The sequence below is a fragment of the Sorex araneus genome, chromosome 2, assembly GCF_027595985.1.
Source record: "Sorex araneus isolate mSorAra2 chromosome 2, mSorAra2.pri, whole genome shotgun sequence".
NCBI classification, from domain to species: domain Eukaryota; kingdom Metazoa; phylum Chordata; class Mammalia; order Eulipotyphla; family Soricidae; genus Sorex; species Sorex araneus.
The window spans coordinates 223,189,277-223,210,651 of record NC_073303.1 but is presented as its reverse complement, the minus strand read 5'-3'; the positions used below and the strand labels follow the sequence as shown (position 1 = coordinate 223,210,651).

At 56.1% G+C, this 21,375-nt stretch overlaps 1 protein-coding gene across 7 annotated transcripts; it reads right to left on the bottom strand.

Moving 5' to 3' along the window:
* Nucleotides 1–3,677: 3,677 nt before the first annotated feature.
* SMUG1 (single-strand-selective monofunctional uracil-DNA glycosylase 1) lies at nt 3,678–20,497 on the bottom strand. 7 transcript variants are annotated; one of them, XM_055129376.1, is made up of 4 exons: nt 11,627–11,642; nt 8,303–8,397; nt 6,499–6,803; nt 3,678–5,273 (listed from the first exon to the last, which is right to left on the bottom strand). In XM_055129376.1, the coding sequence occupies exons 3-4, from the start codon at nt 6,790–6,792 to the stop codon at nt 4,722–4,724; spliced, it is 846 nt and encodes a 281-aa protein (XP_054985351.1). In that variant the 5' UTR covers nt 6,793–6,803; nt 8,303–8,397; nt 11,627–11,642; the 3' UTR covers nt 3,678–4,721. The 7 variants fall into 7 exon arrangements, with proteins under 7 accessions (XP_054985351.1, XP_054985353.1, XP_054985354.1 ...); XM_055129378.1 differs by lacking the exons at nt 8,303–8,397; nt 11,627–11,642 and adding an exon at nt 20,365–20,497; XM_055129379.1 differs by lacking the exons at nt 8,303–8,397; nt 11,627–11,642 and adding an exon at nt 20,068–20,094.
* Between the last annotated feature and the right edge of the window lie 878 nt (nt 20,498–21,375).

The following is a 21,375-nucleotide window of genomic DNA, read 5'->3' as shown; positions in this document are numbered from 1 at the left end:
TGCCTCTGCCCCTAGCACAGCCTTGGGACTGCATTTGTGTGTATCACTGTATCACTGTCATCCCGATGCTCATCAATTTGCTCAAGCGGGCACCAGTAATGTCTCCATTCGTCCCTGTCACGATCAGGGTCAGGGGAATGGGGCCCATTATTGTAACTGCTTTGGGAATATCGAATACGCCACAGGAAGCTTTCCAGGTTCTGCTGTGCGAGATTCTGCATCGCTGTTTTCTGGGAGCTTTGTTTTATAGTCTCTGGATCTTGGCTATTGATGAGATTACACGGCGCTGGAGGCAGTTTGTGGGTATGTCTGCCAAGCTACTGGAAAACTGGGGATCAGGGTGGAAGAGGCCCAGTTCCAATCCGAGCAGGCTTGGAGATCTCAGCCACGGGTCCCGTATACCTGGGTTCCTCTGTTACTTCACAGGTGAGGCTCGTCCGAGCATGTGAAGAGTGGTCTTGAGCATGGCTATGGCTGGGTTCTGGAGGTTTTTGGCTACCAGAGCTCTGCTTTGGGCGGGGAGGGAAACTCAACCCACCCCCCTCTGAGGTGCCCCGGTGAAGACATCCTAGCATGGGGGCAGGAGATAATTTGTGTGTACAACTGATGTAAATCCCTAGAGCTTAAGCTTGAATTAACATTATTTTTGCGGAATTCCCAGTTTGTACCAGGTAGGGGTTACCCTCCCTCCTCCAAGCACTCAGGGCCAGTCAAGCTTCCTTAGCCACGGCTCACATCCAAGCAGTGAGAGAAGCAGAGACACCGTGCTGCACCTCAGACCTCCACATCCAGCCCCTCGAAGTGGAGCTTGGACAGAGCTCTGACCAAAGCTCCGTGCATGCGTGAATTCTAGGGCATAGACAAGGGGTCAGCCACCAATCTCCCGCTCAGGCCTTGACAGAATGTTCCATATCTGGCACCATCTAATCATGAGCCAGGAGCCGTGTGTGACTTGAAACACAGCTAGTGGGGCTGGAGCGATAGCATAGCCAGTAGGGCATTTGCCTTGCACGCAGCCGACCCGGGATCAATTTCCAGCATCTCATATGGCCCTCGAAAGCAGCTCCCTATTGAGATGCACCCCCAAAACTGAGGCAATCGTCCCATGAGAAGCCAGATGCCATGTGGCTGCTCCACCCCCGTCCCAAGTCATTATCCTGCTGACTCCCGTCAAAGCCCACTGCTGCCACCTCTCCCCTGAACTCAGCCACATCCTGCCTCCCTCCTCTGCCTTCCCTGCCACCCCCAACCCCTCCATTCCCGACCCTGCACCCCTGCACTACTCCTGGCACCTTCTCCCTCGGGTCCCACGGGTATCACCTGTTGCTGGATCCTACACATCGCCACATCGCCTCCCTACTGCACTCTGCTGCTGTGGCTTTGGTGTTGGTGTTTTGGGGCACGCCTGGCTGTGCCCAGTTGTCACTGGCAGTGCTCAGAGTACCACAGGGTGCCAATCACTGAACCCAGATCTCCCGCATGCAGAACCCAGAGCTATCTCTCCACCCCACCCCTCCTGCTTCTAAAACTCTCAGATGAGCATCCAACATCCTTTCCAAGCTGGCCTAATTGAGCAGACCAGCTTTTCTTCCCAACCAGGCTTACCTAAATCATCATCTACTTATCACCCCTGGATATATAGTTCTTGGGTTTGTTTTCTCTGAATTAAAAAAAATTTGAAAGAAAGGGAGAAAGAAGGCAGGAAGCTCCAGGATTGTGGGAGGGGGGTGGTCTCCCTTTTTCTTTTAATTGAACCCCCATGAATTACAAAGACAAAGATATTTGTAATTGAGCTTAAGGCATATATAGTTCCAAAACCAACCTCCTCACCAGTACCAAATACCCTCTACCATTGTCCCCAGCAATCCCCCCTTTAAAAAAAAATGGGGGGAGGGAGGGAGTCACACTCAGCAGTGCTCAGAAGCTACTCCTGGCAGTGCTAAGGGAACCACATGAGGTGCCAGGGATCAAATTCAGGTCAGCTGTGTGCAAGGCAGATGCCCTATCTGCTGTGCTATCTCTCTGAGCCCCACTTTTGAAAGACTTTTGTTTTGGGGGTGACATTCAACTGCTCAGGGTATATAGCCAGCTGGCATTCAGGAACCAGCCTCAGCAGGGAATCACGCAGTGTCAGGAACCAAACCAAGAGCCTCCCACAAGGCAAGAGTCCTTCCTACCACCTAGTCCCATGCCTAGGCCCAATATATATATTTAAAAAAAAAAAAAAAATCTTTTTTTGCTTTTTTTTGGGTCACACCTGGTGATGCACAGGGGTTACTCTGCACTCGGGAATTACTTCTGGCAGTGTTCAGGGGACCATATGGGATGCTGGGAATCAAACCCGGGTCGGCTGCATTCAAGGCAAACGCCCTCCCCGCTGTGCTACTGCTCCAGCCCCTAAAGAAAAAAAATTAATGAAATCACTGTTACAGTTACAAGGGTGTTCATAACTGGGTTTCAGTCATACACTGTTCCAACACCCATCCTTCCACCAGTGTATATTGCCACCAGTGTCCCTCCACCACCTTAGCGCCAACATCCTTATTATTTATAGAATGTTCTCAGTCTCCAAGGCACCTGAAATACCACCTCTCCAGGAGGGCTTTCCCGATCACCCAGCTAAATCTGTGAGGGAACAATGTCATTCTCACTATGAAATTATCCCCGTCTAGCCCAGTGTCTGTCAACATGTAGCACCAGAGAACTGACCGAAAAAGTTCTCAGTATGTTGGCCATAAAATTAACTGATGCTGCCCACGTGAAGCCAGCATAGTTGGCACCAATCTCAGAGTCCCACAAAACTGCCCCCAGTTGGATGCCAGCTGTAAGCCTGGCAGTTCCCTTGGCCACATACGTTTCTGACCAACTGGCGACAAGTTCTGTTAGAATGACACATAGAGGGGAAGGAAGTGATAGTCCAGCAGGGAGGGTGTTTTGTCTTGCATGCAGCGGACGCAGGTTCAATTCCTCGTATCCCATATGGTCCCCGAGCACCGCCTGGAGGAATTCCTGAGAGCAGACCCAGGAGCATCACGGGGTGTGACCCAAAACCTAAACCAAACCCAATAAAGTGACAAAAGAACTAAGTTAGACTACAGTTCTGCAGGAAGAGGGGCTGGCCACCTGAAGTCACACAGGATGAGGTCTGGACGGTAGCCTGTTGGCGTGGCCCTCCCGTGGCATCAGTACACAGCGTACTCCTGACTGTCCCCCTGCTCCCCACCTGAAGGCCCGCAGAGCCCCCGTGAGTGTAGCAGGGCTCTATCACACAGGCACGGCTCACCGGATCATTGGCAACTGGTGGCTGGACTCAACCTCCAGCCCGCTCCCCTCCCAAGCTGGCGGTCAGACGGCATCGCCCATGGTGGGCCTGCTTTGTGGCACGGTGCCCCCTCACCCCGAGGCAGATCTGAGCATACACTCGGTCTAGTCTGTGGGGCCTGACGTGAAAGGCCTTTAGCAGGCTCCTTTCCAGGCCCCGAAGACAAAGACCGATCAGGTCCTTGACTGTCAGCAGGCCTAGGACATGTCCCACCTGCCACCCCTGCTCCCCAGCGACCACTGTCCCAAGCAGACACCCTGCAGAGCGAGTGAGGTAGTGGGGGGTAGGGGCGTGGCCTAAGCTGCTTCTCACCCCAGCCTGCAGGAGAAAAAGGGGGAAAAAAAGACCAAGACCAAAGAATTTAGGAACTTTAATGCTTAGAGTGAAAAATTACTGAGTTTTCCAGCATCACTGACCCATCTCTGGCCTGGCAAGAACTTGCCTTTCACCGAAGCCACAGACTGAGGCCCAGAACCAGCCACCCCCACCATCCTGTTAGTGTTTAGAGTGGAGGGGCTCCTTTGTGTGCAGTGACGCCCCCCACCCAGAAAGAAGAGAAGAGGTATAATGAGCACCACGTGCCAGGCACGGCAGGCATTTCCCAGAGTTCCCTCGCCAGCCCAGGAGGCGCGGACGCCTGTTTCACAGATGAGCATCCCGAGGCTGGGAGAGGTTAATCGATTCCTCCAACGTCTTACAGTCCACAAATCTCTCGGCTGGGGTGCAAATCCAGGGCTTAGAAGGGGCCTAGGGTGCAGCTCAAGAGCACAGCACTTGCCCTGCATGGGTGAGGCCCCCGGGTCCACCCCTGATAGCACCTGAGGGGGCAGGGATGGCAGCGGGCGGGGGGGAGGGGAAGAAGCAGGGGGGAATTCAGTAGAAAGTCTAGGCTGAGGGGCCAGAGAGACAGCACAGCTGGCAGGGCGCTTGCCCCGTACACAGCCAACTTGGGTTCAATCCCTGGCATCCCACATGGTGCCCTGAGCACTGCCAGGAGTCATTTCTCAGAGCAGAGCCAGGAGTAACCCCTGTGCATCACCGGGTGTAAGCCCAAAACTTTAGAAAACAAAGTTGCTGCTGCTGACGGTGCTGCTGCGGATGCAGGGATGGTAGGGTGGGTCGGGTGGTGCTTGTTTTGTGACCACTAACCCGGGTTCAACCCTTCACACCTCAGCCAGTCCCCTGAGCGCAGCCAGGGGTAGCCCCCAAAACCAAAATGGAAAAAAAAAGAGCAAATCCAGGGCTCTGGCCTTTCCGCCTGAGCCACGGAATGCCTCCGGCATCCAAAGCGGCCTGCCACGGAGAGGCCCAGCCACCGGGGAGCCGAGACCACCGCAGCGCCAGTCCGGGACATGTGTGGATCCTGGCGCCCAGGGAGGCCCGGGGGGTGGGGGCGACATCACACCGCTGGGGCCGGGGACACTGACGTCGTCAGCAGTGGCAGCAGCCCCAGCTCGTTCAGTCTGTCCTTGGCGGCCGCCTCCCAGCCGCGGTTGGCCTGAGGGCTCCGGGGCGAGGGGTGCAGCAGCCCCTCCACCTGCACCTCGGGCGTGAGGCCCACCAGCGCCCGGCGCGCCCGCTGCTCTGCCAGCCGGCCCACGCCCACCACCAGCCGCACCCCCAGCAGCTTCACCTGGCGGCAGAGGGCCGCGTCGCACGCGCCCAGGAGCTGCTCGCGCTGCTTGGCGGGCAGGTCGGCCGGCGTGAGGTTGCGGCCGCTGGCGGCCAGGAAGAGCAGGGGACACAGGTTGTGGACAAAGCAGTGCCGGAAGAAGACCTCGGGCTGCCCGCAGAGGCTCCGGAAGAAGCCCCAGAAGCGGGCCCCGCTCACCTCGGACTGCGGGCACTCCAGGCCCCGCACTGGTCGCTTCGGGTGCTCTTGAGGCGGGGTCAGCACCGGCCCCCCAACGCCCAGCCAGTCCCGGACAACATTCACTTCCCCAAAGGGCACCTGTGGAGACAGACAGGCAGGTTTTGGGTTTTTTTTTTTTTTGCTTTTAGGGTCACACCCGGCGATGCACAGGGGTTACTCCTGGCTCTGCACTCAGGAATTACCCCTGGCGGTGCTCAGGGGACCCTATGGGGTGCTGGGAATCGAACCCGGGTCAGCCGAGTGCAAGGCAAACGCCCTCCCCACTGTGCTATCGCCCCAGCCTGACACGCAGGTTTTGACCCACAGTCGACGCCTTCCCAGCCGCTCCCAGGACCCGGCCTACAGCCTCCCCCACCCCGGTCGCCTACAGGCCTGTGGCTTCTTTCTCTACGCCCCTCTCCAACTCCCAGGGCAAGACTAGAGAATGTCCTCGGGGCTGGAGAGAAGGCACAGAGGGCTGGGCGTTGCCTTGCGTTCGAATCCCCAGCATCCCACATGGTCCCCCAGGCCGTCAGGAGGAATTCCCGAGTACAGCGCCAAGAGTACCCCTGGGCACTGCCAGGTGTGACACAAAACAACCAAAAAAAAAAAAAAATTCTTTTGCCTTTCCTTCCACTGGCCTGTGAGACCCATGCTGGGACTCTAATGGGGACGCGTGTGTATCACGGGGCACAGAGGGGCTGGGAGTGACAGGACAGGGCTGACCACTGCTCTCCGGGTGCCCTCTCAGCCCCAAGCCCCAGGCCCTGGGTCCCATCGATCATCATTGATCAGCTTTCATCATCCAGTGGGGGTCAATAAAAGCGATTGAGCCTCTGCCCTGAAGCCTCTTCCTCTCCTCCACCTGCCAAGCACCCCACGGAGGGGCCGTCACTCATGCCCGGGCCAGAGGAAAGCAGGGTCTCCCCCGCCCCCACCCCGGGAGCCAGAGGCGGGCTCTGCTCAGCCCAGAGCAGCCAGAGGGGCTGGGGTCCCTGCCACGGCCAGTCCTGCCAACGCAGAGACACAGGTCCCTGAGGCCGGCCAGACTCCCTCCCCCATCCGCAACCGCCCCTCTAGGGAGGGGGGAGATCCGGCCGGGGAGCGGGGGCTGGCAGGGGAAGGGCCTCTCAGAGGCACTTAGCGGGCAGCTCACAAGGAAACGGAACGAGCATTAATGGCTTGGTTTCTAGGGGCAGCGCGGCCGGGAGAGTCGGAGACCACAGGGGCCAGTGAGGTTCGGGAGGGGCTGAGCCCCCAGCCCCCTCCCCCACGGCACACACCGCCAGGGATCCACCCCCCCCTTTAAGACAGGTCCATGTACCCCGGTCTGGGCCATGCCGAAGGGCCCTGGGTTCATGCCGAGGAAGAGCACCTCCTTGGGGCCCTGGCAGTAGCGGGTGACGTAGCTGCGGTGCGGCTCCCAGGCGTACTCCACGGGGTTGTAGATGTGGCCCACGGGCTCCGAGAACTGCAGCTGGCTCAGCACCGCGTTCAGCCGGAGCTCCTCCTCCAGGAAGCCTTCAGCCACACTCTGCGGGCAGGACGGCGGCGGCTCCCTCTGGGCACCTGCAGGCGCCGGGAGGGGCCCTGGGGGGAAAGCCTGTGGCAGGGCCATGTCACCGTCACCTGGAAGAAAGGCGGCGGCTCCCTCAGCCCTGGAGCGGCAGGGACCCAGAACGAGAGGACGCTGGCCTCTGCCCACGCTCAGCTCAAACCCTGGTGACAAGCTCCCCTCGCTGCCCCACGCACCCCTTCCTCTCCTTTCATGGCCGGTGAGAGTGACCCGGAGCCACCATCACCCCACGCCGCCCCCCGGCACAGGTCTTGAGTCATCAGTCCCTCGGCCCCACGGAACATCTGGTCGGTTTCCAATATCTGCCGGCGGCCAACTTTCAGCACCTCGACCGTCATCCTTCATAAAAGCCGCCGAGCCAGGCCGGGGCCCAGAAACCAGTGTGCTGGGGAATGAGATGCAGGTGCACGGACACGGCACGAGGCTCGTTAGCGAGAGAATTACAATGACTTCCAGGTGGGAGCCACTGCTCCGTGCCGATGGTGAGGGGGGAGTCTCACCGGTCCTCGGAATGAGCCCCCGAGCGGGTAGTGCTGCGCCCACGTTACAGGTGAGAAAACTGAAGCTGAGCAAGCTCAGGTCTCTGGTCCAGGGGCTGAAGCGACAGCACAGCAGGGAGGCTGTTTGCCTGGCACGCGGCTGACTCAGGTTCGATCCCCAGCATCCCAGAGGGTCCTCCCCAAGCCCACCAGGAGTGATCCCTGAATACTGACGGGTGTGGCCCCGAAACACAAAATTTAAAAAATCAAGTTGCGGGGCCAGAGCGATAGCACAGTGGGTAGGGCGTTTGCCTTGCACACGCTGACCCAGGTTCAAATCCCAGCATCCCATATGGTCCCCCGAGCACCGCCAGGAGTCATTCCTGAGTGCAGAGCCAGTAGTAACCCCTGTGCATTGCCAAGTGTGACCCAAAAAGAAAAAAAAAAAATCCAGTTGCCTAGCATCACTCAGTTAACAAGCAGTAAGGCTGGGATGTGAACCCAGGTGATCGGATCCTCTTGGGGCCGGAGCGGGTAGGGGCTTGCCTTGCACATGGATGACACTGTTCTATCCCCAACACCCCACACAGTCTCCCAAGGCCACCAGGAGTGATCCCTGAGTGCAGAGCCAGAAGTAAGCCCTGAGCACAGTCAGATGTGCCCCCTAGGGGGGGAAATAAAGTCCTCTTAACCCCAACACTCTAATCTCACCTTAGAGGATTTGACCAGTCCCTCTCCTAAGTGCTCCACACTGCCTCAACCCCAGCAGTTTCTTTCACAAACTCCTGTGATCAGCAGAATGGGGACCAGAGTAAAGCCTCACAAGCGATGAGATATGGCCAGAGCCTTGAGCTTCCCGCCCCAGATACCATGAATGATGATACCCACTTGATCACTCTGGGACACGGGGCCAAGGGGAGGGAGAGGAAGATAAAGGGGGCAAAGGCCCCAAGCAAGCTCTGTGAGCCGCCAGGGCCGTTCCCTCCTGCCATCTCATCACTCCCCTCCAACTCGCCTTCCCTCCACCATCCCTTCAAAATACCCATCCTACCCTCAACTGCCCACACCCGTACCTGCCGTGTCTACATTCCTTGAGTCACGGGCCCAGGACCCGCCACCTCACCACACGTCCAAGTCCGCTCCTCTGTCCAGACAGCTCGGACACATGCTGCGGGAAAACTTTCTGGCTTCAGAACACGGAACTGGCCCGAGCGTCGCACAGGCCCTGCCTCACAGGCTGCTGCGGCCGGGGGATGTGGGCTCACGGCGGTTCCCTGGGTGATGCTGAGGGTGACGGGGGACACTCTCCTCCCTCCAACACCACCCCCCCAGTGAGCCTCTGGCACATCAGAGGCCTTTTCACTACGCTCCACATGACCTAGGTCCTGACACTTAGTAGGTACTTAACAAACACCTGCTGAGCTCTGGCCAGCCCTTCTTCTGCATTCTGTTTAGCGGGGCTGGAGTGATACCAAAGCGAGTAGGGTGATTGCCTTGCACACGGCCGACCCGGGTTCGATTCCCAGCATCCCATATGGTCCCCTGAGTACTGCCAGGAGTAATTCCTGAGTGCATGATCCAGAAGTAACCCCTATGCATCGCTGGGTGTGACCCCCCCAAAAAAAACACACACAAAAAAACAAAACTGCCCTTTCCTGATGGACTACTCTCGACTTTTTTAAATTTTTTTTTGGGGGGGGGCACACTCAGTGGCTGCTCCCAGCAGGGCACTGAAGCAAGCAGAGTGTAACATGGGCATCTGAGCCGAGAGTGGAATCGGAATGTAAGAGTGGAAAGGATAGCTGGAAGGACAGAACATGTGAGCGAGTGATCGGCAGGCTTTTGCTTGGTTCCTCCTCGGCACCACGTGGCAACCCCCCAGCAAAACAAAACAAAACAAAAACCCCGAAAAGGTTTGTGAAAAACTCAATTATTTCAGAGGTTCTTGCTTTGCATCTCCCTGTGTACCAGCAAAATTAGTGGATTGGCTGTTCTGGCTCTGAAATCTCTCTCCCATCTGAGGTTGGGCCTTTGACCGCTAGAGACCTGTGCTGGAAACAGCCAGGCTGGGAACACACAGAGAAGCAAACCTTGGGCTTTGCCTAGCACCCTTGGGCTGGAGATTCCCCCAAGGAGCAAAGAGGAGAAGGAGCAAGAAAAGAAGTTGTTTTAGAACCTGATCTAAAAGCCAATAGTCACAGGCTGGGGGACTTAAAACTCTGGTCCTGGTTAAGGCCCTCTGAAACAATCATTTAAGTCTGTGAAGTGAAAATGACAAACTCAGGGCCAGAGAGAAGAGCACAGTGTGTAGGGTGCTTGCCTTGCACAGAGTTGACCAGGGCTCAATGCCCAACACCTCAAAAGTGATCCCCTAAGCAGAGATGCATGCCGAAAGTAGATAATGGACCAAACATGATGACCTCTCAGTGTCTGTGTTGCAAGCCATGATGCCCAAAAGTAGAGAGTATGGGGAATATTGTCTGCCATGGAGGGTGGGAAAGGGGGGGTATACCCAGGATATTGGTAGTGGGGAATGTGCACTAGTGGAGGGATGGGTGTTTGATCATTGTGAGATCGTAACCCAAACATGAAAGCTTGTAACTATCTCACAGTGATTCAATAAAATTTAAAATTTTTTTAAAAAAAGAGGGCAAGGTGTAAGCCCTGCGATCATCACCACTCAAGAGAAAGAGACAGAGACAGAGAGGCATACAGATAAACTCTTGATGGGGAAGAATCCTACATTAGGCGGGAAGATAAATAATGAACTGTAATTAGAGTTTTACTATCTTTTAAAATATCAAGAGAGCCTAAAAGAGGAGTCTGGAAGTCCTGCCTAGAGACATCAAAGAGCCAGTGACTTAAAAAAAAAAAAAAAAAAAAAGACTTTGAGAGGCCAGAATAGAACAACCGGTGAAGTTCTTGCCTTGCACATGGTGACCTGGCTCAATCCCCGGCATCCTCTATGGTCTCCCAAGCCCAGTCGGAGTGATTCCTTAGCGCAGAGCCAGTAGTAACCACTAAGCATCACAGGGTGTGTCCCAAACAAACCCAATAAAAGAAATTAAAAAATACATTCTGGGGGCTGGAGAGATAGCACAGCGGGTAGGGCGTTTGCCTTGCACGCGGCCGACCCGGGTTCAAATCCCAGCACTCCACATGGTCCCCTGAGCACGGCCAGGGGTAATTCCTGAGTGCAGAGCCAGGAGTAACCCCTGTGCATCGCCAGGTGTGACCCAAAAAAGCAAAAATAAATAAAATTAAATTTAAAAAAATACATTCTTTGGGGCCGGATATGACAGAGAACCCCAAGCACACATGTGGTATCCAGAGGCCACCAGGAGTGATCCCTGAGGGCAGTTTAAGCCCTCAGCTCCAAAGGTGTGGCCAAAATAATGAATTTACTTCCTATTAGCAGGATGCTGATACTATGATGGCAAGTCGCAACACTGTATTCCTGAATTCCTGAACCATCATATTAACAGTATCCCAGTACCTAACTCTTAAAAATGAAAACTGTTGGCTGGAGAGATAGTACCACACATAGGGTGCTTGTTTTGCACTCGGTCACCTGGGTTTGATCCCCTGGAGTGATGAGTGATCCTTGAGCAGGATCACTTTCGACGCATAAACCCTAAGCATCGAAAGACAATAATTCAAGGACACTTTTTTTTTTTTAAAGGAAACATGCTTTATGAACTAGTGCCCTATTACATTAAATGCAACGGAAAGGAGGGCTATCCAGCCCTAAGTCTGGCCCCCTGGACTCGCTACCATTAAGTCCACTCAGTGAAAAAAGAATGGAAGGCACCATCTACTCTCCAGTCCCTTTGAGGCACTCAGGCATAAGCAGGAAGAAATTCTTCCAACAATGGGGGAGCGATGGAGTTCAGGGGCAACGTGCATGCTCCGCGTGTGAGGCACTGGGGTGCACAAGAAAATATAAATAAAATAGGGGCTGGAGCGATAGCATAGCCACTAGGGCGTTTGCCTTGCACGCGGCCGACTCGGGTTCGATTCCCAGCATCCCATATGGTCCCCTGAGCACCGCCAGGAGTAATTCCTGAGTGCATTGCCGGGTATGACCCAAAAAGCAAAAAAAATAAAGAAAGAAAATAAAATATAAATAAAATAGTCAACACTGGTTCCAAGGAAGCCAAAGTCAGGCAGGCTCTTCCCCCAAAGAACCACGAGTTGCATGCAGCGCAGGCTCCGCCCCGTGGGAAACGCACGCTGCCAAAGAGCTCCCGGGCGGTACCGTGGGCCCGACTCTCTCCGAGTCGGGACCAGCCCCTAACGCCGCGAAGCATCACCAGACACCGACCTCCCGACTCCCCCTCTGCCTCCGCTGCGGAGCCCTGCAGCCCCCTGCACCCCAGGCTCCCGCACTTCCTCACCTGCTGCAGCTCCGCATCCGGTTTCCGGTTTCTGTCCCCGGCGCCGGAAGCGGAGCGCAGTGGGAATCGTAGTCGACCTTGTTTGGGGAAGGCGATTGGTGTAGCCAGGCCACTTCCGCCGGAAGTTCTAATGTACCCGGAAGGCGTGCGAAGGCGGCACTAGGTGTTGCTGGGGGTTGTAGTTTATTCTTTATATCCGGCCCTTGTGGAAAACTTGAGAAAGGCCAAGTACTCTCTGTAAGGTCTTTGAGATTCTGGTTCCTAGCCTAGCCCGAAAGACATCGCTCTTCCGAAAGTTCATCCATAACACTTTCCCCAAAGGGACTGAAAATTAGGAAGCGTCAAACTGTGACCAATTTCTAACCCACCCGGGGGGAATTAATAATGATCAAAAACCATTTCTAGGGGCTGGAGCAATAGCACAGCGGGTAGGGCGTTTTTTTGCCTTGCACGCGGCCGGCCCGGGTTCGATTCCCAACATCCCATATGGTCCCCTGAGCATCGCCAGAGGTAATTCCTGAGTGCAGAGCCAGGAGGAGTAACCCCTGTGCATCGCCGGGTGTGATCCAAAAAGCAAAAAAAAAAAAAAAAACATTTCTAGCCCTCCTGTTGCGGGTATTTCCCAGGTATGAAATTATCCTGCAGCCTTCCAAGGGCTGTTTATATAACATCCACAAAGATAGTTATGGCACGCGCAAATAATTCTTTGGTAAATACTGTTGAAACACCTTCCATCCTCTTATTATTTGGGGGTTTGTGGGGGGCAGTGCTCAGGGCTTATTCCTGGCTCTGCTCTCAGGAATAACTCCTAGCAGGCTCTGGGGACCACATAGGGTTTCAGGGACCAAACCCAGCTCTGCCCAGCACAAGACAAACATCCTAGCCTCTGTACTATTGCTCTGGCCACCCACATCCTCCATTATTATCCAAGTTCCTCTCTCGGGTGACCTTACTTTTTTTGCCCAATTCTACAATATCCCATTCTTCCCAATCCCACATCTCAAGTATGTGGATTTAAATAGGTAGGGATTCTTCAAATAAGCAGTTGAATCTGCCCAGGATTCTTCCGCTGACTAATGTGAATCCTTTGGCTACATCTAACAGTCTACCCCTCTCTCCTGTACATTCCAATGTCCCACTCCTAGCTTTGTTCATGACCCCTGTCTGGGATTGTGTCTGTCCTAACTATGAGATGTTCGTTAGACTAGAATCCCCTCAGATCAGTTCTCGTCTAGATTCCTCACACCCTCACCACCTTCACACCATAGCACAGCCATAATGCAAATCAGGGAGAAGCCAGGTCTCCTGAAGATAGTGATACCCGTGATCCCTACTACAGGAGAGAGCAGGTTCCTATTCTTCCCCCCAAAGCTTCCCCTGACCTCACACCAAGGGACAAGAAATTAGTGGGAGTGCAAAGGAACTGTGAAGAGTGATCGCTGACACCAAAGGCAAGAAACCACCCCCTCCCTTGCAAGACTTTGGAAATGGAATTATTTCACCTCCAAAATTTTATCTTTTCTGAGTTTTCATGTTTTCATTTGTACCATTTTTCTACTTCTTTCTCTCCCTTTGCTTTTCACAGCCTATGTAGATAAGTAACTCTCTCTTGCATAACTTTCTGTATCTGTGAGTCTCTATCTCTCTGTCTGTGAACATCCATTTCTGCTCCTTTCTCTGGGAGGATTAAATAAAAATATTTGAGGTTCAAAAATCAACTTTCCCTTCGGGATCCCCTATCTCTAGAAAGCTAATGCTTTTTTGTGTATCTCTGAACAAATAAATAGATAAATAAATAAATAAAGAGAAACCTGGGAGGCAGCTAAAAGTACCAGAGTCATGGTTTGTATGTGGGAGCTCTCAGCTTTATCTCTAGCAACACAACTATTTGTGTACCCCTGGGAATGGGCACTGAGCCTACACTAGCCCCCCAGTACCACCAGGTGTAGTAAAAAAAAATTGTAAGAGAGCCAGAGTGATAGTTCAGAGGGAAGTCTCTTGCCTTTCATGGGATCAACCCGGGTTCAATCCCGAGGTACCACAAATGAGCACCACCAGGTGTGACCAAAACATAAAACAAAATGGAGGGTGGGGGAGAGAAAGACTAAGAAAAGCCTACGAAATGAAATTTGGGGTGGGGACCTCCCCACCTGCCTTATCCACTAATCTTAGTCCCCATTTCTTAGTCTTTGAGAAATTTCCAAGGAGCTACAGGCTGCCCAAGATTTTTAGAGCTTGTGGAGCAGAAGCAAAACCAGCCCCAGGTCGTGGCCTGGACCAGAACTCTATTCTCTGGTCACTTCCCCGGGGAACAGCCAGGTTGGAGCAGGGCTCCTGCCATCCTCCAGCTTTTCCCGGGTCCTGAGAGCAGGTGGGAAAGAGTTAACCTGGTGGCGTGTTTTCTTTTGGTATCCGTGGGCTGCCGGAGCAGCGTTGGGCCACGAGCGCCATCTATCGGCTCCTGAAGGTCCTTCCTCTGAATCCCGGCTCACTTGGACTTCCAAGGCAGATCTTTTGGCCTTTCCTCAGCCTCCTTCCTGGGAAAGGAGCGCTGAACTGTCTAACTGCAGCGCTCTAGAACAGGAAATAATCACTGGGGACTGGAGAAGGTGAAGGTCACGCTTCCCACTCCCCATGAACCATGTCAGCACCCCACCTCTGGCCTTGGGGAAACCAACTTTCTCTCCCAGTTCCACTATGCTGGGTAACTGCCCTCTCTTAGGGAGGTCAGTACGAAGCATCAGAGAGGACAGGTGACAGTGCAGGAACCCTGGAAGATGCAAGCAGCCTGGACTTGAGCCCCAGCTCTGCCACTTCCTAGTTTGACCTTGGGCAAGTCATTTCACTCCTTTGCACCGCCATTCAGTAGGAATTCACCTCCAAACAGGAGCTTCCTCTATGTCTTTCTGTTTATATAACCAAACCGAAGGGTTATATAAGGTGCTTGATCCATACAGAGCGCAGAACTGATGATTCACAGTTTAGTTGTTTTTTTCCATCTTTCTTCTTTTTTTGTTTTTTTTTTTTTTATTTGGTTGGTTGGTTGGGGGATTACTCCTGGCTCTACACTCAGGCATCTTTCCTGGTGAGCTCAGGGGACCCTATGGGATGCCAGGGGTTGAGCCTGGATCAGCCTCGTGCTAGGCAAATGCCCTATCCCCTGCACTATTTTTTTTTTTGCTTTTTGGGTCACACCCGGCGATGCACAGGGGTTACTCCTGGTTCTACACTCAGGAATTACTCCTGGCGGTGCTCAGGGGACCATATGGGATGCTGGGATTCGAACCTGGGTCTGCCGCATGCAAGGCAAACGCCCTACCCGCTGTGCTATCGCTCCAGCCCCCTCCCCTGCACTATTGCTCCAGCCTCCAGAGTCTAGTTGTTGTTATGCCCCTGTGCCAGAACCTCAGGTGGATCTGGTCAGAGCACTCTAAGGCCATGTCAGACACCAGCCCGGTGGAAAAGACTGAACAACTCCCTGGAGATATCCACAAAGAGTAAGTTTGGGGCCGGAAGTTGGGGACCACAAAGTAAATATTTTGCAAGACTCCAAGAACAGCAGGCGATGGGCAGGGAGGGTCACGGAAAAGATGAACTGGAGATAAAGAGGGAAAGACACTAAAAAAGGCCCTAGCTGAGGGAAGTAGCGAGAGTTCCTACTGTGTGGGGTAAGCAAGGGCCACTGCACCCCAGAGACATGTTCTCCTTGGCACAAGGGCAGAAGTCCTTAGGGAGGGCCATGCCTGGCAGTGCTCAGGGCTTACTCCTGGTTCTGCATTCAGGGATCACTCCTGAAGGGGCTTGAGGGCCATAGGGGGTTCGGGGGATGGAACCTGGGTCAGTCACATGCAAGGCAATTTCCATCCTGCTGTGCTATCTCTCCAGCCCAGGGACAAAAGTCTTAAGTTTTTTTTTCTTTTTCTTGGTCACACCCCACGTGCTCAGGGGTTACTCCTGGCTCTGCACTCAGGATTTATTCCTGCCGGTGTTTGGGATGCCGGGGATTGAACCCAGGTGGCCGCGTGCAAAGCAAACGCCCTACCCACTGTACTATCATTCCAGCCCCAAAAGTCTTCAGGTTTTGAGTCTCAAAGATACAATACAGCTGGGGGCCAGAGCAATAGCACAGCGGGTAGGGCGTTTGCCTTGCACGCGGCCGACCCGGGTTTGATCCCGGCACCCCATATGGTCCCCCAAGCACTGCCAGGAGTAATTCCTGAGTGCAAAGGCAGGAATAACTACCCCTGAGCATCACTGGGTGTGACCCAAAAAGCAAAAAAAAAGATACAATACAGCAGGCAAAGCGCATGCGGCACATGCAGTGGCTGACCCAGGTTCAGTTCCTGGGACCACATATGGTCCTCCGAGCCCCACCAGGAGTGACCCCTGAGCATGGAGGCGGGAGTGAGTCCCGAAGACTGCCCCAAACTCAGCCCCAACTAAATAGATTCTTAAAGGTTATTTTTTTGGGGGGGGTCACATTGAGGCCACACCCAGCAATGCTCAGGGATTGTTCCTGGCTCTGCGCTCAGGAATTTAGGCCTGGTGGGGCTAAGGGGACCGTATGGGATGCCAGAGATAGACCCCAGTCAGCCACATGCAAGGCAAATACCCTACCTGCTGTACTATCCCCAAAGTCTTAAGGGTTTTTGGTTTCGTTTGGTTTCATTTGGTTGGTTGGTTTTTTGGTTTTTGTTTTCGTTTTTGTTTTTGTCTGTTTTGGGGGGTTTTATGGGGTCATACCCAGCGATGCTCAGGAGTTAGTCCTGGCTCTTCACTCAGGAATTACTCTGGTGGTGCTCAGTGGACCATATTGAATGTCGAAGATCGAACCCAGGTCGGCAGCATGCAAGGCAAACGCACAACCTGCTGTACTGTGGCTCCAGCCCCACCTAGGCCCTAAGTTTTGACCAAGCTCCTAAAGACTCCAAAAATACAGGGCTGGAGTGATAGCATAGCGGGTAAGGCGTTTGCCTTGCACACAGCCAACCCGGTTCAATTCCCAGCATCCCATATGGTCCCCTGAGTATCTCCAGGAGTAATTCCTGAGTGCAGAGCCAGGAGGAACCCCTGTGCATCACCAGGTGTGACCCAAAAAGCAAAAAAAAAAAAAAAAAAGACTCCAAAAACACATTGCAGCCCCCTCAGATTTTGTGGGACTCGCCACTTAATGGCTCCCACCCCACTGGAGAACCACGTGGAGAACCATGTGCCATGGAGGTGCAAGCCCAGGGGGTTTTTCCACCTAGAAATTGGGCTAGACAGCAGTGACACCCATTAAAGGGCTCACTCCCCACCCCTGTCTCTGTCTCTGTCTCTGTCTGTCTCTGTCTCTCCCTCTATCCCCCCCCCACCCTCATCCCTCCTCTGTCTTTTCTGTAGCCCCACCTTTATTGACCTTCCTGGGAAATGGGAGCAGTGGGGTGCCACCCTCTCAGCTAACGCAGACAGGCAGAGCCAGTGAGCTTTGCCAGCCTCTCATCTCCTCCTCGGCAAGGGCAGTGCTGCTTTATGGATTGGTGCCACTTAGAAGGAGGCTGGTGGCACTCCCCCACCATCAGAGGCTTCTCCAGCCCCTGGGCCTGGGTGTCTGGGTCCCCTGCGGAGCAGGATGGGCGGGATGGGCTGATTTGCATCGCTTACTTGGGAAGCAATTATCGGAGGAGCTGTCAGCTGGGTGCAGCTCTCTCCTGGCTAATCGGATTTCACCGGAGCCCGGGGCTGGGGGGCTGAGTAATTTGGCTTGATGCAGTGGTGGGAGATGTCGGGGCCAGGAAGCTGGACAATCTGTCTGCGTGGTGGGAAAGTTGTCCAGAGCAATTATCCTGAGGGGACCACACAGACAGACAGACAGACACCAGCCAAAGGGACGGGACTGATCCCCCAGTCCTACAACCTTTGGCGGAGGCAAGAGCCTCTCCCTGAGGAGCAGCTCGGGTAAGTGACTTAGAAAAGCCAAGATGAGGGGCTGGAGCAATAGCACAGCGGGTAGGGCGTTTGCCTTGCACTCAGCCAACCCGGGTTCGAATTCCAGCATCCCATATGGTCCCCCGAGCACCGCCAGGAGTAATTCCTGAGTGCATGAGCCAGGAGTGACCCCTGTGCATCACCGGGTGTGACCCAAAAACCAAAAAAAAAAAAGAAAAGAAAAGCCAAGATGAGTCTGGGGGAGGGTCAAGCCCCCACCTGCAGGGGAGCCCCCCACTTCTAGCCCACCTGCCCTGCCCCTCCCCCCGCCACAGAACAGGGAGAGTCCTCCCAGCCTGTGCTCCCAGGCCTCACTCTCCAGGCCTCTGGACCTCTGCCTGGTCTCATCCCCAAAGCCTCGTGGACCTTTCCCTCCCATCTGTCCATGCTGCTCCACCGCCACTGTCCCCAAGTGTCACTCACACCCAGGGCTCCTTCCCGGATAAAAGCAGCTCTCTCTGGGGCTTCTGCCCAGGCGCCACCCTGGGGCCTTGACCCAGAGCAGAGGGACGGGACGGGATGGCCGCTTCGGACTGGACTTCGGAAGGGGGCACTGGAGCTTTCCGTTGCAAGCTTCCAGCCAGCCCTGGGGGGGGGGGGTTGGTGAACCGGAAATGCGTGTAGACGGCATCCTCGATCTGACGCAGCCTTTCTCGGCCCTCTGTGGCCCCTGGGATAGTCTGAGGGGCTGCAGGTAAAAATCATGTGAAGGCGAGGGGTTGGGGGGCACGGGCCCAAGAGTAGGGGCCCAAATGGGTAGGACAAGGGGGGTGGGGGAAGGCACGGGAAGGGAGTAAGGTCAGGAGGAAGCCACGGTCCGAAAGAGGATGCGAGTCCAGGCTCTGGAGAGTGGTCCCCTCTGCCTGCACCCCGCGGCCTGGCTCAGCGCTGCCCTGAGCCTTATCACCCCCCCCCCTGGCCCTTCTCACACCCTCCTCTGTGCTGCGACTCAACTCCCGCATCCACCCCTGACCTGACGCACGTGCCCCCTGGACACTCTCCCCTCCCCTCCGGTGCCCCTGAGTCTACAGAACCCACACTCAGGCTCCCGTCCAAGGCCACCTCCTCCTGGAAGCCCTCCCTGACACACCCTGATTTCCCTTTTCATCAACTGGGGCTTCGAGGATTGCTAAAACGCCTTCACCGGCCGAGCGACAGTACAGTAGGGAGAGGGCGCTTGCCTTGCATGTGGCCGACTCAGGGTCGACCCCCAGCCTCCCGTATGGCCCGCTGAGTCCCCCCAGGAGTGATTCCTAAGTTCAGAGCCAAGAGTAAGCCCTGAGCACCGCCGGGTGTGGCCTGAAAAATAAGCAAAGGACTAAAATAAGACGGCTTCACTCTCCCTGCGTCTTGAGGTCTACACAGCAGCTCTCGCTCCTGAAAATGTGCTCCTTGTCCAGAGAAGGGCCACACCTGCCGTGTTGCGGCTCGAACTCGGGGCCTCCTGCACGCCGGGCATGTGACCTTCGCTTTGTTCCGCACACCCCGAGACTCGCTGACGGTGAGTTGAAGGGGACACTCACTGGCCTTCCAGGGACTGGGTTCTAAGCACTCACCAGCGGAGTGGTCACGGGGAGGCCCGCCTGTGACCCCTCATTTCCTTCTTCTTCACCCACATGAGGACCAGGCCCGGCTACCCCCAAGGAAACTGACATGTCCTCGTCTTACCTGCTCTCCTCTCCTTGGGTGTCCAGAGCTGTGGAGGCCTGTCTGTCTGTCTGTCTGTCTGTCTGTCTGTCTGTCTGTCTGTCTTGGCCCCCCTGCCTCCCATCGGCTCTGACCGCTCTGCTCCCTGAGTTGTGGGGGGTGGGGGGGCGCCACCATTGCGGGGTGGGGGGGCCTCCCCCTGACCCAGGGAGCCCACGCCTCACCTTGGCTCCCTCCCCCGCACCGCAAATGACACCTTGAAGCCTCCCTCTGAAACACATGAATAATAAAGAAACAAGGTCGGCCTGGAACTGGATGCAAATTGGCCCCAATTCTCAGTCCGAGAAGGGGCCGCAGAGATATTCCGTGCTCGTTTGCATGTCATTTGCATTATATTTACATGCCATCAATTTCGTGATCAAATGCACAACCGCCCCTTCCCCACCCCAGATCCTCGCCCCCGCCCCCTCCACGCCCGGGCCCCCCTCCACCGCTGCACCCCGTGGATCCTCACCCCCACCCCTGCACCCAACCCCAGCCCCAGCCCCAGCCCCAGCCCCAGCCCCAGCCCCGGCCACCAACCTCTCCATCCTCTTCCTCCTGCCTGCAGGGTCCCCAGCTCACCCCCGCCCCTACCAGCGCCGGCCCACCGGCCCCACACCCGGACCGGGCTCGTGGGGTCTCACCCCGTGGGTCGGGAGGGGCGTCCCCGCGCCCCCCGCCCGCCCCGGGCCGCGGCAGACAGCAAGCGCGCCTCTCAGCAAATCCCAGCCCATTCAGCGCCGTGATTGATGGCGCTGCCCTCCCCATGAACCTGCCTTTAATACCGAGGAAGTTATGAAACCGCTATACATCAGCAGCTCGGCCCGCGCCGCCGCCGCCGCCGCCCCGCCGCCCCCCCCCCCCAGCTCCCTCTTCAAAATCTCATTTGGGCTCCGGCCGCCGGGTCCCACCCCTCCTCCGGCCTGTGCTGGGGGGAGGGGGGCGTCTGGGCCGGCTGCCCTGCCGGGTGAGGTCCCACATCTCATTTTCCCTTCCTCTGCCCCCTGCCCCGCCCCCTCCCCCACCCCGCCCCCCATCTCCGGCCCATTTAGAATTGCTGACATTTTATCTGCATTACATACATCACTCCGTCCCCAGCAGCCATCTCTCAGGGATGGGGGGATGGGGGGGGATGGCGGGGTCCTGAGCTTGGGAAGCCGGTGGGGAAGTAGGGTCGAGGTGCATTTCCTCTGCACACCCCTCAGCTGGCCGGGGGAGCACTGGCCCCACCTCCTGGGAGATGGTGCAGGTGAGGAGGTGAGGGCAGGGCTGGGTATGAACCCAGGACCTCACAGCATCCGAGATCGCAAAGGGCGCAGCCCGGGGCCCTGTGCCGGGCCCCCTCCCTCCCTCCGTAGGAGAGAGCATGACGGAGGCTGGGGAGCCCGCGCCCCCTCGGGAAGTCCTTCTGAAGGTCTGACCGCCGTGCCTCCTGCTGCATCAGTTCTAGCGTTGCCCTTGGACTGCCTCTCAGAGGAGCGATCCCCTTTGCTCCCAGGCCTGAGGAGCCAGGGACAGGCCCCACCTACCCCCCAGTCTTAGAAACACAATAGGAGGCCCAGGCTGGGGCCACCTGGAAAGGAGGAAACTGAGGCCCTAATGTGTGTGGGGGGGGGTGTGGTCAGGGAGCGGGAGGTGCAATCCCCAGCCCGGGCGGGCGGCGGGGCGCCAGGAGGCCGCCGGCTCGGCAGGCTGGCCAGGGCGGAGGGCAGGCAGACAGGGGTCTGGACCAACAGACAGCGGGCAGAAGGGGCTGGGGGAGCGGGAGAGACGGGCAGACAAAGGGACAAACAAACAAAGGGCCCATCCACAGGGGCCGGCAGAGCGCTGGACAGGCTGCCCCGCCCGCCCTCAGGGCTCCGGCCCTTGGCCCACTGGGCCAGTATCTCTCTCTCTCCTGGGCACTGTGTGCCCCCCCCCCCGAACCGCCGTGCCCTGCCCTGCCCCCCCCCGCGCCCCCTCCTGCCGCCCTTCTCCTTCCAACCCAGTCCATCCCACGGGGCTCTTCCTGTGTGCTCCGGTGGCTCCCCCAGGGGCTCACCATCGTCCAGGGGGCCCGGCCTCCAGCTGGGGGTCAGCCCCCCGCCCGGCTG